Source organism: Battus philenor, unplaced genomic scaffold (assembly GCF_028537555.1).
Source record: "Battus philenor isolate CCGP_79_NKW_IND1 unplaced genomic scaffold, ilBatPhil1.0.hap1 SCAF_5, whole genome shotgun sequence".
In the NCBI taxonomy this organism is placed as follows: Eukaryota; Metazoa; Arthropoda; class Insecta; order Lepidoptera; family Papilionidae; genus Battus; species Battus philenor.
This window is the reverse complement of record NW_027181715.1, coordinates 4138167-4157070: the sequence shown is the minus strand read 5'-3', so window position 1 is coordinate 4157070 and position 18904 is coordinate 4138167. Positions and strand designations below refer to the sequence as shown.

Genomic DNA, 18904 nt, shown 5'->3' with positions numbered 1-18904 from the left:
CGTTAACATTCATGAACATCGTCTTTACGTTCTTCTTTCTACTCGAGACCGTTTTGAAGCTAATTGCCTTCGGATGTACGGTAAGAGTTTAAAATAATTTTATATTTAAGCATATAACGCTATGTTATGTTATACGCGGAGTTTTATCAGTTTTAAAGATATATTGTTAAAACTCTGTGTGTGCGAATAAAACAGTCATCGCCATGTGAGTAAAAAACGAATGTATCTTCAATATCACACTATACTTTGATTTGCGATTATTAAGCTCGAGGTATGTTTACGCTTTTTACTCATTGTGCGATGCGAACTGCGTTTGCCACTTAAGTACACATTTTGAAATTAAATTAGTTTAGTTTACTAAGTTCAACTTTGACTTGAATATAGAGTTATTACTATGTGATTCATATTTTGAGATGCCGCTTTTTATTAAACACAGGTTCTTAATAGTTTTACAGTTTCACGATAATAAGTTTTCCTTAGAATTTTTATCATCGTTTAATTTAAGTCGAGAGAAATTTCCTAATCCCATCCTTAATTTCTCCCGTTTATAAATCGCGTTGAATATAGGAAGAGTACATTTGTATACAGGTATAGTTTTGTTGAATAACTCATTTCTTTTGCAAGTGCAATTATATGAAAGAAATATTTTTAGTATTCCATTATACCCATAAATAGCCATCTTTGTACTAGTTTTTAAAAAATAATTTGTTTAAATTTTTGTTAATTGATGACTAACCATCTTTTTTACTTAATTTTCAACCTGCAGTACACGGTTTGTTTTAACCATTATATTGTATTAGTAATTTCAAATGTTATGTTTCCAGAATTTTTTCAAAGACCCATGGAATATTTTTGATTTCATAACGGTCATTGGAAGTATTATTGATGCTCTTATAATGGAGTTTGGCGTAAGTAAACTTTGTTTATGTTTCTTATACACATACAATAACCCTAATGATTTATGTAGGTTTAAATGTTTTCAAACTGTCTACATTTTTATTTCTCGGAGTTTATGTAAAGGAAATATCCTTATTCCAGAGCGACCTTGCAGAAAACTGTGCTGACATATCCTGTCAGCAGGTAAAAATTTATCTTTTGACTGCTAGGAACTTTAGACTAGTACTGAATCAGATTTGTAATAAATTTAGAAAATGTTTTTTATGGAAGATACGATGTTGGTAGTGTTAGATTTTTGTAATCTATTGATTGTTTAGAAACAGAAGAGATACTTTCGTACATGTTGTGGGTTTGATTAGTAAATATTGATTATGGTACAATTATGTCTTTGACAAAGAAACATAGAGAGTATTGTCGCTATCTAGTAAAATTTGCTATATACTTAAATTTTTACTGTTTGTTGTGAAAGTTAATTACGTCGATTAGGAAGTTTAGATAAACGTAGATTGGCTAGTTTAAAAGTGTGTTCTGACATCTAGGTCGATCGACTAGAGCTTCACATTCGATATTGTTTAGTGACGTGTAATAGAATTTATAGAGAACTTGTGATATTTTCCAACTATACTATATAAACTGTAGTCCCGCTAAATCATTTCCGCTTCACTTTGTATTTTGTTGCCAGTGCAATTCATAAATTCTTGGATGTCTTTTTACGAGACAGGTATGCAAACTGTAATCAATATAACTTTTTATATATCTTTTACGAATGAACGGTCTAAACCAAGTATTTGTGAATTATACATAAAATTAATTAAATAAGAAAACAAAAGAAAATTTGTCGTCGAATGTAATTCATGGATTTATAACACATAATCATTTTGTGACCTTTTGAAACCTTTTTGTGTAGTTTCACGTAAGGATTTTAATACTAATATTTATCCTTTATTACTAAGCAACCCTGTTATAATAAACTGTTGTTGTTTATTACTTTTTATTATTGTAAGTTATTTATAAATATTTTGATTGATTGTTTTTAAAAATACCCTTGACTAGTTTTCGTAGAAAATGTATTTAAATAATTTTTAACTTAAAGAAATATAATTAGATTAAAAGTTTATACTAGTATAAATAAGTAACGATTACTTTTAGTGTAAGTTTTGTGAAGAATATACGAAAATTTATTTTTTCCAATTGAATAAACGGTATGTATTATATTTCCAGGAGAATACATTCAACGTTGGTTTCTTACGCCTGTTCCGAGCCGCGCGACTGATCAAGCTGCTCAGACAGGGGTACACGATTCGAATACTACTGTGGACTTTCGTGCAGAGTTTTAAAGCCTTACCTTACGTGTGCCTTCTCATCGCGATGCTATTCTTCATATACGCTATTATTGGAATGCAGGTATGATCTTTATTGCTTTGAGTCGTGATTTTAAATTTAAACATATGTAACTTAACGTAACTAGACCCCTCACTTGTGGATCAACAACTTAGTCAAGATCGCGGAAGGTGGATAGCGCCTATGCCTTGCATTGGGCATCTATCAGCTGGCATGACCATGAAAATTAACTTCTCAGCTTTGTATGGAATCACCGTAAGGGTGCAAGATCCATAGCGTTGTAGGGAAGTGAATAGTGCTTGCGTATACATATGCTCGTGAATATATGCATATATGAGTGAACCTATACCATATATCTGTGAGCATACTTTTAATAAGTACACAGTGTGTTTTCAAACTGCTTATCAGAAAATACAGACGACTCAGGTTTAGGACAGGCCTGTTTGGATTATATGTACGACTCTATTATTATTACCGTCTACAAAAGGCTGTGGTTATGCAATATAGGTCCAACCCACAAAATTATTCAAAATTAATCATGCACAGATAAAAAACACCGAAATAGAGACGTAACTTCTCGTTTCATGGATACTCTATATGAGTGCCGAGTCCATCGTAGTAGCGCTGATGGCCCACGTAGCAGGCTTATGGAAGAATTCAGGTCTCTTTGCAATGTATTGACGTTTACCTTCTCCGACCAAACTTCTCTTCCCACCTAACTGAAATAAAACATAGAAACAGTGGGTCGCGTGTTCGATTATTAGTCGACGCATAATTTGTGACTTGACAAAGGATGTCATCCACAAACCGTTGGTTGTTGCGGTAATAAGAAAAATAGCATTATAGTATAAATCTAACAATATCATTGAACGTAACAACATGCGTAAAAGATTTTTTTGGTAAAACAAAACTCTTATTTATTAAAATAATTACCTCTGATTAATACCGACAAGATTCTTATTAAATGTTTGTAATTTCAGGTGTTTGGCAATATAGAAAATGCACCGGAAACAGCTATGAACAGGCATAATAATTTTCAGAGTTTCATTCAAGCACTGATGTTATTATTCAGGTAAATTATTTAAATAAAGATGTATAATACATTTATATATAAAACAATATAAAATATATGTAATATAGATAAAAGTTTTAAAGCGGACCTCTAGCAGAACATTATAACAATTAATTGAAGTGTTTCTCAATTGTAATATAAATAAGAATATTGAATAACTAAACTAACTAAATGAATGAATAAATAAATAAATAAAAAGGTATAATTGCTTTAATAGTGTGAATGTATAGCTCATTTGCTTTCAATGGATATATGGTAGACCCAACATAAACATTTATAGTTTCAGAAATAATAAATAACGTAATTATCCTATTCTAAGGAAAATCATTTTCAAAAAACGGTTACATATTAAAATAATTAATTTGTCATTTCAATTTTATAACATATCAAAACTTCAATCATCAATCCCTGAACTGAACATCGATCCTGACTTTGTACTACGGCACGTTGTAGTCAATAAAAAAAAAATTAATTTCCGAAAAAAAAAATGTGACATATTTCAGAGTAAACACTTTATTCAGGGTATTGAAATATAGGTTTCAAAAGCTCTGATGTTATTTCCTGCCAAATAAATTATACATTCACCCGTTTAAAGTTTTCTCATCCATAAATAACCACCTGCATGAGAATAATATCAACAAAAATAATAAAATCAAGCAAATAATTATTGAAGCGATATAACATAAAGAAATATAATTTCAATAGAATAAAGTATGCTCATGAGTTAAAAATTGTATTATCATAAATTTGCTAAATATGCGTATTTTCGTCAGCTTTCAAATCATTGCAAGTGATAGTTCAATGGTTTGTAAGTGAATTGAAATTTTATTTAAGTCAAATTGTATTTATTTTCTAAAGGCAGACGGTCCCTCTTACTAAGAAAATATCTCTAGAGAAATTAAATCTGCGGCTAAATAGTGGATTACAAGCGTTGCTTTATTCTGGTTTGTAGTCGCTGATGTGAATTTTGTGACCATCTAGCAGACTTTAAACTTTATTGTTTTAATAAAAAATATACAATATTATTACAGTGTCTTGTGTGTACCATATTACCACACTTCGATAATCAACCAGCGAGGCCTATGCCTAGCGGTGGGCGTCCATATAACGATGCATTATTTCATTAATTTTTGTGTTTTACGATTAAATCTATTAGTTTTTATCAACTTAATATTATTTTACTACAACTTTATCGATAGCTAGTTATTTAGCTGTACGACAACAATAATCTAATATGTAAGCTAGACTTAGCCCGTGACTTATATACTAGAGAATTCTTGTAAATTACATCGTGCACTGTCATTGTAAATAAAAAGGAAGATAGAAAACCAAGCAATCTATTACCAATCAAAACATTTTAATTATATGAAGAGTACGGTTAAATTTTTAATTGTTTTAAATATATATATATTTTCCATTTAGGTGTGCGACGGGAGAGTCGTGGCCCAACATTATGTTGGACTGTTTAAAACCGGCAAAATGCGACGAAAAAGCCGGTAAACCACCTCAAGAGGAATGCGGCAGCACACTTGCCTATGCTTACTTCGTTTCCTTCATCTTCTTTTGTTCATTTCTCGTAAGTAATATATTCTTTATTTTCTAAATCTCTAATATGTAATTTCTAAATTTTGACATATTCTATGTTCGTTTTCAGATGTTGAACCTGTTTGTTGCTGTTATCATGGATAACTTTGATTATTTAACAAGAGACTCGTCTATACTAGGAGCGCATCATCTAGATGAATTTGTTAGAATATGGGCCGAATATGACCCTAATGCTACGTAAGTATTATAGTCAAAAGTGCTACCGGGACCGCTGTACCGCGCCTTAGGTGTACACACAGCGAGTTTAAGGGAGTATCCAATAGTCAACCGTTAAGGTTGGTGGCGGCGACGCTGATTCTCTTTTTCCTGAGAGTCAATGTCAAGTGAGAGTCAACTCTCACATCGCCGCGCTTCGTGGTGGTTAGGTGTGATACTACAGTTTCGGTAGCACTATAACGTGACGCTTAAAATTTATATCTATCATTAATTTTTTTCATTAAAATTAAGGGGGAAAATCCATTACACGGAAATGTACGATATGCTAAAAAACATGGATCCACCATTGGGGTTTGGCAACAAGTGCCCTAATAGATTAGCATATAAAAAATTAATAAGAATGAACATGCCGCTTGACGAAGAAGGGAAAGTGAACTTCACGACAACATTATTTGCCTTAATCCGAGAAAACTTAAATATTAAAATGAGATCAGGTAATTATAACTTAATTTGTTTTTTGTTACGCTCAAGTACAAATCTTATAATAAAGACAATAAATGTTTTTTTAAGCCGAAGAAATGGATCAAGCGGACCAGGAATTGAGACAAACCATAACACAAATTTGGCCTCTCCAAGCGAAGAAGATGTTAGACTTGCTGGTGCCTCGCAACGATGTTCTTAACGCAGGAAAATTGACAGTCGGGAAGATCTACGCGGGATTGCTTATTCTAGAGAGCTGGAGATCGACTAGGTTTGGTCAGACTGAGCCACAAGGTGTTCCGGTAAGATATATAAACAAAACATTCTACGCACCGTATTTATTTATTTCTTATGTTAACTTAATTAGATACTAAAGTGTCGTCGAGTTGTTCGTAGATTTATACGAAGCCAGAGTTATTTGTTTGGCTACAACTGATTGTATTAAATCCGCACAGATTTCGTAACTTTGAGCCAAATGTAACCCTAAGAGGGTAGGTTAACTACACTTTTGAAAGTAGTGTTTGTTAATAACCCGTAATTTTTCCTTATATTTAGTTGACAAATTGTCGTTAAATAGTTAGCTAAATAGAATTTGTGTTATCTTCCCGTGGATGTATTGTTGTGTAAATTGACATTTCTTTTAATGAATTTAATCTTAAAAACATTGTCTTCTTTCAATTGGCTCTCTATACGACCCTCGGAGACTACAACAATACAAAGTCACTTTAGTTGAAATCGACTCTATCGAGTCGACTACATTGGTGGTTTACTTTTCAGGCATTCAGCGAGAATAGCCCTACGGCCAATCAGCCGGTAGTATTTAAAACTTTAAGGAACGAATATTCAACTTTTCCTGCACTTTTACTAGTTTTTCTCTTATATTTTCTTTTTTTATCATAACTTTTTCGCATCTTGTTTGAACTATAAGTAACTTCTTTTATTGTACTAGCCAAAGACATGATGGTACAAAAATTGAACTTTTGATAGATGAATTTGTAAATCTTGTAGAATAGTGATACGATACGATTTTACAATAGTTTTAGTCATAAAATCGCACTTCCTTTTAATAGATTGATCAAATTTGTGCTTACTCAGCACAACGTTGTCTACAAGATATAATTAAGGGCATCGTAAACCACAAATTAGTGACCTGTCCTATAGTTGCAAAATTCTTAAATAGTATATAGAATGTGTTCGTGTGAAGAGTTGTTTGGTTTTGGTTTCTTGTAGTACTAGAATTGTCTTTCGTAGATTTGATTCTATTTCTTAGTTGTGACGTCTCAGTTTACTTTTTGCTTCTGTTATCTAGATGCCCGATTTACTAAAGTTTTTAACAGTTCATATAAGACTTAACTTATTACAATACAAATATTTACTCTAGGTTTTATAATAGAGGTTATGCATGCATACTCTTACATGTAACTTACAGAAAATTCTATCGCACTACTTTAGACAAAAATTACTTCTCTCAATTACATTTTGGCTCAATTAAGGAAACAGAAATCAGCTATTAAAATAAATTTGAAATCTTTATTACTGCTTAATATTTAATGTTATTATACTTTATCCTTGTTATTATGGATTTCACTATAATTGTTATTTTTTGTTCCTACTAAAAAAGCATGCCGAATTGTTAATAACAATGTACACTTCAGAAATCAAATATATTATGCAGCGGAAATCTGCCTCTGGCTTCAATATTATTGCACAGAATTTCTACTTTGGCACCACAATTGGCTTCTTTGTTTTTGTCCCCTTTCAAAATTTGAACTTTCTATATTTTTTTGGTTTTTTGGATTCTATTTTATTGTTATTTCAGAACAATTTTCACGGACAATTTTAACACGTCTACATTAAACATTTGACAGTTGTGTTCTCAGATCTGCCTCTAGCTGCGATTCATGTCCATAAACATGGTAACATCTTACTCTATCTACACTGTCCATCCGTTGGAATTCTTCATAATTTCTATTTACACTTTACATAGACACGAAACGATAAACACATTATCATTTTATCAAAAGAACTCCAGCATGGACATGGTGTATGAGATGTTTGCGCAAACTCATGTAGGCTTTAGGACTTAGACCAGTGTCATTGAGCCCAGAGTATATCATACATCGAGTGACATGAGAATGCGCAAGTGTGAGGTTATTTGAGTTTGGTGCGTGATGTGGGGTGGGTGGTGCAGAAGGCGTCCTTCTTTAACTGCCTGCTGGATGTCGCTGCTGGACTGGGGCCAGGGTCACGAACAGGTTCTCTAAGTCAGGAAGGTCCTCTGATAACAACTGCTGAAAGTCATCCAGATGATCCTCACACATTAGCTAACTTCGCAAGACGCAGTACCAGAAAATCAAGCAAGTAAGTTAAATTAATAAATAATAAAACCAACCTGAATTTAAATATTATTAAGTTGACTGGTGCTTGATGACAATAGATTAATTTTAAATAAAATAAAGCTTTTAATTTGTTTAAAATATTTTCAAATGTCATTGTTGTGAAGTATCAAATATACAGTTTCTTACCTTTTACACATTGATATCCTCATATTTTACTGTTACTGTTTTTAACCACTCTGAGACTTAAATAAAATTGAAGTCCCCTTTAGTGGTTTATTTAAGAATATACTTATTAAAAATTGTCTTCTTTGTTTCAGGAACAATAAAAAGGTGATTAATCCCTCCGAAAAGATGAACATATTGACCCAATCATTATATACACTAATACAAAAAATAACGCCATCAAAATTTCTAACCGCAACTTTTTTAAGCCACGTTGCAAAATCAATTGGAACATTGATTATAATATATAATAATTACTCGTCTCGTTAATGTTCTGGGTTAAGGATGTTCAATTCTTAACGTATGTGCTACTGGGTGTGTCGTTTAGTAACAAGTCATACCGATGCATTCCATTTGTCATAGATAGTTGATGTTGTTTTATGTTAGAAAAATGCTGTTTCGATGTTTTGTTAGTTAACCGGTATAATTAATTGTATTGAATATTGTTTGTATTAGCTACGATTTTAAGAAATCTAGGCTAAGTTTTTTTTGGTAAATGACGCTAGTTAGGGGCTTAGACCCAAAATTATAAATAGATTGTGTTTACACGATGTTATTAATTGTTTCAAATTTACAGATGGTTGTCGATAATTTAGGTAAAAATACAGTAATACAGGATTAAATGTTTTATGAAAATGTAGTGAATAGAGAAGTTTTAATGATATTTAGAAACTACTAAGTTTGTGGTTGTATTATGTACTTTATTGTCTGATAAATAATTAACTAAAACAATTTATTTCCTTAGACAGCACTTTCAGAATCAATACACTAACACTCTCACATTACATTCATAGTCATTACTAACTAAATAACATGTAAACAAAAGATCTTCTAGAGATATATTATTAAATTGCATGGGATTTAAGTTATGAAATTTTAATATGCATGATTCTAATAGATATCTTGCACTAGCTCAGAGGTGTTGGGTAAGTACGTTATTGATGTTATTGTGCCTGCAGCACGTGCACGGTATGCATTGCATGTTTTGCATATCTTACACATGGTGTTTGCGTTGGTGTTGTGACAATAAAGCAGATTTTGTAAATATGGGACAGTAAGTTTTGTCGTGAATATTATAGACTTCCTGTTACATGCATTATGTACAAAAGGCATGATCGTAATAAGAGTTTAATTTTAGGTATTGGAGCTACAAGATGTTGGATCACATCATGCGTCTATGGAATCTTTAGACGAAGCAAAATTACAACCGCCTCATACTTACCAAAATGGTCACCACGGAAGATCATCGAGTTTAAGGTACCTTACGCACCTATTTTAATGTCGTTTCATTAATTTGCTTAATCATTTACCATTTATTTTAATTTTGTTTTCATTCTTTTATTTTTATTTATAGTGCCATCGATCATTTGACGGAAGTGAGAGTTGTCGTTTTAAGACAAGGGTATGTCGAACTGATTCAAAAATCCGTTGGTGACCAAAATAACCCTACCAGCTTATAACATCGGTTATTTCATTATTGTTTTGATTTTACTAACCCTATTATTATTAACTCTTTACTAACGCATGCAGAATGTTTTAATGATGTAAAAATTTAACACTTAATGGTCCATCTAGAAAGATGTTATTAAAATTATTAATCAAAATTAAATGTAAAATTTACTAAAACGTAAAGTACTTATTGAAGTGAGAAATATCTTTTTTTTCTTGTTGGTGACACGGCCATGTGTTCATCCGTGTTGGCTACGTTTGGTAACGCTTGCCATGAATTCAATAAAATTTTACGAAATTCGGCACGTAATTAATAATATATGCATTACAATTGAAAGTTTTTCCTAATTTTAAATGCAATTTAAAGTTGTTTAGGAATTGAGACTCTTGAAGTAAAGAAGATTTTCTTTCCTAAATGAAATTAGGGACGTGAAGTAGACCGCATGTAATGTCTATGAAAATGTTAATTTCTGTTTATACGCCTGCGGGAATAGTGTCATAAAAGACTCTCACAGTCGCACGGCGCACAAGTGGCACGTTGTGGCAACGTTTGTCAATACGCGTCGTTTTACACTTTAGGCGTTACTTAAAGTCCGTTGTCTATCAATGACAGCATTCACTACTTAGTAATTGGACTCTAACTTATATGTAGGTTTAAGTGTAGCAGTTACAAATGTATCATCAATATTCTTTTACATTACAAAACGATATTTGGATGATCTTTTACCAAATTGCTTGATAAAAATTAAATGTATACTGTTAAATTCATCATCCATTGGAAAATTATCCATTAATAACATCAATCTTATTTTTATCTTGAGTATTTGCATGAATATCTTCATTTTAAATTGTTTTTTGCTTTATGTGTATTTAATCTTTTATTTTTTTATGAGCATTGTTATATTTGACCGGGTTTGGGTAAGTAGTTTCTTATCCTAATATTTGTATATTTACTAAAAGGATTTATAATAACAGGCGGACTCCGAGCCCACGAAGACGTGGCCACTATGGCGGCTATCATCACGATATTGGTTTCTCCGACACTGTCAATAATGTCGTTGAGATAGTCAAACACGAGCATCAAAAGCACGGGCGAACTCATCGAGCTCCTCATCACTATCACCCACATGGTAGGTGGAATTAACTAAGCCAACTTATTGCTAATTTTAAAAACACATTGTAATATTTCAATGATCAATCACGTAAATCTGCTGTTTGCCTCATGTTCCCATTAAATAGTTTCATTACAAATGTAATATTCCTTATAGCAGCAGATTTACCATATCGGCTTGAAGCTACTGAAATTTTTGCATTTGCATTTAAATACATTAAAATTACCTACAAGATAGGGGTAGCAAACCGAGCCTATGTATACGCCAGTTTCATCGTTAACCTCATATAGTATTTATTCACATCAAAATACATAGAATAAGCGTAACAATTCATTTAGCTTCGATTTAATCGACCAAAACAGTTTTGCAAACATTTTTCTTCTCATAAAGGTACTCTGAAAGTTTTGTGAGAAGACGACAAGTCTAGCTTTATAGTAGACGTAGATATTCATAATTTGTAGATGTAGTATTTAAGATCAACGTGCGAAGCCGTTGTGCTGTTAATAAATAAGTTGGTGAAGTTAGATTTAGATTGTGTAATCTAGCCATAACGAACATTCCACAAGCTAGTTCTGTAAAAAAGTTTTTAGTAGCTACATTTTAGTTCTGTTTTACAACTGCTCTATCATATGCTAATTATTTATTGTTAGATATTAAATCGATATGACCAATACCTATTATTGAGATTTAGATTAAGAAATAGATAATAAATAATTGAAAATTCGTTATAATTTTTTCCCTCAAAGTTGACCTCGTAAATTAATTGACATGTAATTTTTTATAATATTATATATTGGAATTATTTTGCCTGCTGCATGCTAATAATATTTTGGTGCCCATAAACTATTATAGTTCTCTGCACCTTTATCTAATAGCTTTAATAAAATTTCGAACGAAGCAACGATGCCTGAAGCGCATGTAAATTACATAATAAACCCAAAATAACACATGCAGCATGTAAAAGCTTAAAAATCGAATAGTGCAGATTTGTATGATGTAGTTAACTTAGAAACCTTTATGATTTATTTTTAATTATTGTAATACTTTAGGAAAATATATGTCAGACAAAAATTATAACAACATTTGGACACACAACTTATTCCATACAGAGCAAGAAATCCATTCCTTGGTTTTCCAAATCCGTGTCCACAACCTTTCTGTTTGTAATCACCTTCGACAGACACCCAAAACTTTTAGAGTCACCTTTGTGAGCAAGAAAATTAGGTCGGTAATCTCCGACGGGCTTAGGGTAAAGCGTGGTGGAAGGTACATGAAGGTATTCCTGACAGCAGGAAAGGAGTGGAGAGCGCCGCATCCTACGACCAGCCTGAGCCAGCCCTCGCGGTCACCCAGCCCGCCACACCACACCTACGGTGAGATCCACTCGCCACACACATCGGACCACACCCTCACCACAGACTACACGCAATACGCTTATGTCAAACCCTAACCAAACGGAGCTACAACCGAAATGAATTGTCTGTTTAAATCAAATTTTGTAACGTTCAGTTCTAGCTCGCTTTTGAAATTCACTTTTATATCATTCCGTTCACTCGACATTGCAGAATTGAAAATCGGAAGTCATTACTTTAAAACGTTTTATGGGATATTAAAAGAATTAGATTTTTAATTTGATTTTGAGCCTTGATTTGTTTACGTCTAAAAATTATCAAAAATTGTAAAGCAAAAGGTCTGTCGATAAGAAAATATTGGCAGATGCCCTTTTAATAATAATTGCCTATTAAGACCTTTTGCTATCTAATCTGTTTGTCTAAAGTTTTGATATAACACCAATATAAAGATTGGCTTTATGCGTATTTGTCTAGTGAAAAAGCGCTTGCTTATTCAAAAGGAGAGCGTAATAATCTAGATAAGAAAATTGTTTGCACATCTGTTTATAAAGTGTTCATTGCATTCCTTTTCATTTTATATTCATCAAAAGGTGTTGACAAGAGACTTTGTAATCATTCTCATGGTTATCCAAACGTTTTTTCGGAGAAAAGAACTTCCAAATTATTCAAAGAACAGTTTGGGCTCCCATAGTTGGAGAGCGGGATCGCGAACGGGACCGGGAGTGGAGGGAGTGGCGGGAGCGGTCATGGGAGCGCGAGGGTACGAGAAGAGGCCGCGGTCGCCAGCTACCTCCAACGCCTACCAAGCCGTCCACGCTGCAAGTCAAACCGCAGCCACCGTTCACGAGAATCAGCCACAGCCCCTCCCACGTAACTATCATATTTGCTACTCCCCTCTCACTTCTCTATTCTTTAAATTGAAAATACTCGTAATATTTAATTTTATAATAAATTTTCAGTTATCGCTAAGGCATACAGTTAGAGAACCTGTAGAGCCTCTCCACGATGAGTATGAGTATGGCCGAGAAGTTGAAAGACTGATACACCGAGATTATAGATCTAGAGAGAGGTGAGTCAATATCGTCCTTTTATATTCTTAATATTTAACTAATTTTACTTAGTATTTAATATCTCACATGACTATTTAAATTTTTAAACTTAAAATAATAGATTCTCTCTTAAAAGGCTATTATATAATGTATTGGTCACCAATAAGTGTTACGATTTATAAAGCGTGACAGCTTGGAACTGCATATCTCAAATACTCTTTTCTCGCTGCTTATAGTCTATAAGGTGAGAGGATTGTTCAAACGTTGCTTTAAATTTAACTAGTTATTTCGAAAAACTACATACAGACAGAGGTTGTTCACCGCAAGGGTCTGATGCGACAAGTGAATGTCATACATCTTTCTGATCTCAGGTTCCTCATGACCCTTTCTTATTCCTTTATTATTTCCTTTTGTTCATTAGCAGTGGATTGTGTAACATTTGAAAAATTATGGTGCTTAACGGGAATCTATCTACGATGAAAGATGTCTCTAGAAGATCTTTCTAGTCGTATGCTCTTAGCAGAGTATTCGTGATCGTTGAGGTCGTCGTACAATCCTCTTCAAAGTACATGTACCTCTATAAATGTGTTGGGAATAACAGTAACGTGCTACAATAGCATTATCTATGACGATTAATAATAATAGTTTTTAAATAGGCTGAAAATTTGTTGTTCTAGAGTTCTTCATTATAATCATTTTAGCCAAAGGGCGTCCACGGCTGGTTATAGTCATCTCACCAAAAATTTACAATAAAACTGGTGCGAAACGACTTGCATCCAGCGTATTCGCGATCTTACCCACAGGCCGTCTGTCTACCTTGGGTTAACGTGCGTCCGTAGTTTTCTCTCCAAAACCTTAAGACCCCAGCGGTCACTAGCCTACTGCCGGCAATTTTTTGAATGTATAAATATTGCAGACGTGGCAGGGGCTACGAATCAGAACGTGGGCGGGCGTACGAGGCGCCGCTATCGTACGAGGCGGCGCTGGCAATGGGCCGCGGCGGGGGAGCGCGCGCGCTGCCGTCGCCGGCGCCGGCGCCGCGGCTGCCCAACGGGTACAAGCCGCGCGCGCGCCACTCGGACTCGGATGAGGACGACTGGTGCTAGCAGCGCGGCCGCGCGCGCTCCCGGCGGGACGTGCGCGCGGTGCGGCCTCACGCGCACACCTTCTGACGCGTCGCTGCCGACGGCCCCGGTCGTTCGCCGCCGACCGCGCGCTCCGTGTGCGCAGTGCGCGCCGCCTCTACATGTACAGACTCTCGTTGCTCAGGAGTTTGGACGTTCTCCTGGACCGCCGGCGTCGTGTATCCATGAGCTATATCCAAATTCTAGTATTTACAAAGTTTTGGAAAATTTAATTTTTAATTCGCTAAAATTTTACTCTTTAATTTATATTACGGGTTAAGACGATCGTTGTAAAATACAGTGCCAGGCAACTCGGTTTGCGCTAGGATTTTTACATAAAATGAAATTATTAGTCTGTATTGTAAAAGTAAACTTTCTACATTAAATTTGCACTATATAAAGTCATTACGTATCGCTGCTGAAACGGCCGGCGCGGTGTGCGCTCGACGCACTTCGCTCCCCGCGTTTCGACTTCGAGTTGACGTTGGAGAAACACTAGTGACTCGTCGTCGGACAAATTAATACTAGTATTGTATAAAATATTTACATAGCAAATAATTTTACTTAGTTAATATTATACTAAATAAATAATTAAACATTTTTAATTGAATTTGCTGTCATTCCCATAAGTGCTTTATATCTACGTTGTTTAAATTTAAATACAAATAAAAATAAATAATATGGATTGTATGTAAACTTTGAAAATATATTTCCACATTATATTATTACGTAAATTGTTAAATCGTGTGTAGGCCAATCAATAGGCAGGTCTCATTTTGTTACATTTGGTGATTAATTTTATATAAGGACAAAGAAAAAGTTTTTTGTTACAAACTTCTTACATTATTTAATCACTATTTAAATAGCACAATTCACAAGATAAATGCTCGTTTAATAATTTTTACAAATAAATTATCACATGACGACAAGAATTTGGGAAGGTAATACCAAATGTGACAAAAATCTGTTGTAAGTCGCTACTTTACTGAATCGATATTTATAGGATTAAGAGGGATTTTGTAGCCTGGTTGATGTCACCAAACATAAAATGATTTTAACTTTTTCTTTGTACAATTTCCTTATATAAGTATGTTGATTACTTCAATATTTACTCGTATATTTAAATTTTTTTCATTATGGTAACAATGTTCAAAAAATATGCACCAAAGCAATGGATCCATCGCCAGGCACAAAATCTGTTGATAATATATTTGTATCGAATTGGTTTACGGCTTCATATATATGCGCATTGAACCATTGTGTTTCAGTTAAAACTTCATTTTTTTTAGTTGAAGTAGTAAACCAATTCTTGAAGCGATTATGCTTTAGATAATGTTATATTACGACTCGATATATTAAATCCATCGCCATATATTTTCAATAGGTTACCTCGAAACCATCTATTGTATCCTGTTACATGATAATTATTTTTATTGTACTTATTGTGTGATAATTTGAAATAAAAGTACAAAATTATATAAGAATTTAAAATATTTTGCAAGCGAAAAGATATAAAGGTTTATTTTTTTCAGTTATAGGAGGAAAAGGGATTACATAGTTTAGTTCTATTTTTTTCTGAATACTTATGATAACGTAATGTCTAGAGATTCATAAATATAATGCAAATGATGACGATCTTCCTTGTTCAAATTAAGTATCCTACACAATAACGATCTATCTTTAAAAGTTTTTAAACCACTTGTAATTATATCGAAGTATATAATATATTCCATATTATGTATAATCGATATTAAAAATTTTAAATCGAACTCATAATTTATTTATTTAATTTCGCTTTTTAATAACGATACAATAGTGGATGCACGAGGTTAATTTGTTGAACACCATCCACCACCATTGTTACGCGGCAAACTGTAGAATATGTACGTCACTATAGTACGACAAAATTGTAAATACATAATTTTCTGTGATAACATGTGGAAAATGGGATTATTAGAACTGTGTGATTGCATAGGAAAGTTGATTATTTGTCGGAGGCGCTGTACGATTATTTAAATAAATGTTCTTGCGACTTTGATATTAGGACGTTCAATTCAGAATTTTGCACTTTAAATACTTATCTAAATAATTACATAAAACATTCAGATTCGCGTTAATATTTGCTAACATAATACAATAGTTACAAAAAATTATAGTACCTGTACTTTGATAGTCCTGAGTCGGTTTCTTCTGTTCTTTACCTAACTTTGTATTGTTTTTACTATTGCAATTTTAGAAATTATCTCAACATAGTTATTTACTATTTTATACTCTAGTACTAAAGAATTTTAATAAAAGTTTAAGAACTTTTCCGTTAGCCGGGCTCAAGAAAAGTTCAGACAATTTTTTTACAAGTATAGGGAGACAAGTTTTTTGGTCTATTTTTCTGAATTTAGTTGTAATAGAAAAATGTCAAGACATTCTTTATTCAAGAGAAATTTATGTTGACAATGTGGTCAAAATCGTGAAAAAGAAACAATTTTGTAGCGTTATTTACGACTGCTTTATTTAAACTTTATTATTTTTTATATTAAATATTTTTCAATTTTGTTCTACCGGCTAACAGAGAATTTCAAACAGTGAGAACACAAATGTTGTAATAAGAAATAATGAAATTTGCTTTTTTTTAAACGACGTCAAATCAAAGTCGTTAAGACCATTACTACCATAGCAGACTTCTATATTAGTAGTCGATTTGGATATTAATGCTCTCATATTATGGCTGTTGTTGATCGTTACGGTGACCATGTGCGAGTTGTAAGAATAGCTTTTAAATGTTTTTTTTTTTATATTTTACCTCTGTTAATAGTACAAAGTATTTAGGCCTCGAGTTATTATCGACGTTTGTAATTATTTAATTTCGGCATTTTGAACATTTGTCACAGTAATAAGGCTCTGAGGTAGAATGAACTTATTTACTCGCCGTTTCTTTGAGGTTTATAAACGGCATTTGAACCAAGTTCATCTTTCTCGAATTGCATTCGAATGTGAACTGATATTACTTCAGAACCGCGAACCGTTACCGATATTACTGTGTAAAACCGCAACGTTAGATAATTTTAAATCAATTGTTTTACATAACAATCGCTACGGAATGCGAATCCCGCATACATCTTGTTACCCACGATTTCAGAGTGTTAGATTTCTTCTTTGTAGGTTTATTGTTTAACCAGATTGACTCATGGTATATGTTATATTGTTATTGTATAGATGTACGGGTTTTTTCGTTTTCTCATTCATATTTGGGGTGTTAGGATAAAGTTAGCCGATGGACTTTCGATGACTGAGTGGAATAGAAATACAGAGTGCGTCCCGCTTTAGTGTTCGTGACTCCCTCGCAATGGTTACGACGATGTTTCATTACATACGTGTTTAAGAGGTGTAAATATTGTAATATATTACGCGGCCGCTATGTAGAGGCCGTCTGTGAAAATGTCTAGTGATACGTTACTAGTTAATATTAATGTTAGCTAGGTAATCTCGTTCCCAACTTCCTTTATTTACGTTGGGTGTTTCACTGCCTTAAATTAATGAAGAAAATGTTTGATGTAATAGTTATCTAACTACTACATGTAAGGCGCAATACAAATTTATTAATTTAATAATTCAATACAAAATGGTGTCTTCTCTGATTTCATTTAGATTTCTGTCATTCACACTGAACACGTTAATGTTTTGTAGTTTATAAACAAACTTAAATCTTCGATATTTTCACATTAAATCTGCAATAAACATTCTTTAACTTATGTTACGAAAAAAAAAATATTGAATTTGTAACTGCCTTAACTCATTTCGTTCGAAGTTTACAAAGGAGAGGCGGGGCTTACTTTGAAAATAATTACTATTATTGTTCGTACAAACATATTTGGCGTGTTCGTCATAAAATTAAAATTTTCAATATATTCATTGAATTTTTATTGATAGGTATTAAACTGTAATCTATACCTTCGCCTAAAGTCGCTATGCGTAAGCTTGGCTGTGAATCAGCGAACTTACCGAAGTGAGTTAAGCCAGATCTCAGGTAGCCTGATGCCTGCCTTATACAGTGTAACCGCTTGTCGAAAAATTATTATATTTTATAACGGATTTGTAATTATTATCGCATGTTTAGCATAGAAAGTTCATCGGCATCGAAAAAGCACCATAGTTTTTTTGGTACGTTCCAATAACTTTGCAAAATAGTGCGATCCTATTGATATTGTATTAATAAAGAACCAAACTTAAAATTAGTATTTAAGTAATTTATTATCCTAAAACTAAATACTATACGCATGTTTTCACTATACTGATAAATGGTTATGTACAATACGAAGGAGCTGCTGTTTTATATATGAATTCTTGGTCGCCTGTAAAATTTTGCAGAATGAGTCATTATAAGATTGTACAATATGAATAAATGCAAAAACGAAATTTCCTCGAAATGTTGTATTTATTTTCAATAGCACTTACTATTTACGTATGATACCCTTCAATTGGAAAAAACAAGCAAACCTTATGTTCTATGTCCAATTTATTTATCTGATTACAAAAGTAAAAGGCTCTTCATCTTTATCATCGTTGATTATAATTTCAAAGTAATTCCGTTAATATTAAATTATGACAATTAATTTTTGCAGTACACGATACTCGATACTAAAAATATATTTTCATTGCGACTCTGAGTAAAATAAATTAAAAAAGGTTTAATATACAGAGTAATTACAAAT

At 33.0% G+C, this 18904-nt stretch overlaps 1 protein-coding gene across 1 annotated transcript in view; it reads left to right on the top strand.

Moving 5' to 3' along the window:
- The window catches only part of cac (cacophony), an 81475-nt gene extending 62868 nt beyond the window's left edge, over positions 1 to 18607 (top strand). The window contains 15 exon segments of the mRNA XM_068772232.1: positions 825 to 908; positions 2119 to 2301; positions 3219 to 3310; positions 4733 to 4886; positions 4965 to 5092; positions 5363 to 5565; positions 5642 to 5853; positions 9251 to 9369; positions 9467 to 9514; positions 10537 to 10691; positions 11963 to 12046; positions 12717 to 12895; positions 12985 to 13094; positions 13991 to 14111; positions 14113 to 18607. Of these exon segments, the coding sequence (XP_068628333.1) occupies positions 825 to 908; positions 2119 to 2301; positions 3219 to 3310; positions 4733 to 4886; positions 4965 to 5092; positions 5363 to 5565; positions 5642 to 5853; positions 9251 to 9369; positions 9467 to 9514; positions 10537 to 10691; positions 11963 to 12046; positions 12717 to 12895; positions 12985 to 13094; positions 13991 to 14111; positions 14113 to 14478 (2238 nt within the window). The 3' untranslated portion in view covers positions 14479 to 18607.
- The last annotated feature ends 297 nt before the right edge of the window (positions 18608 to 18904 follow it).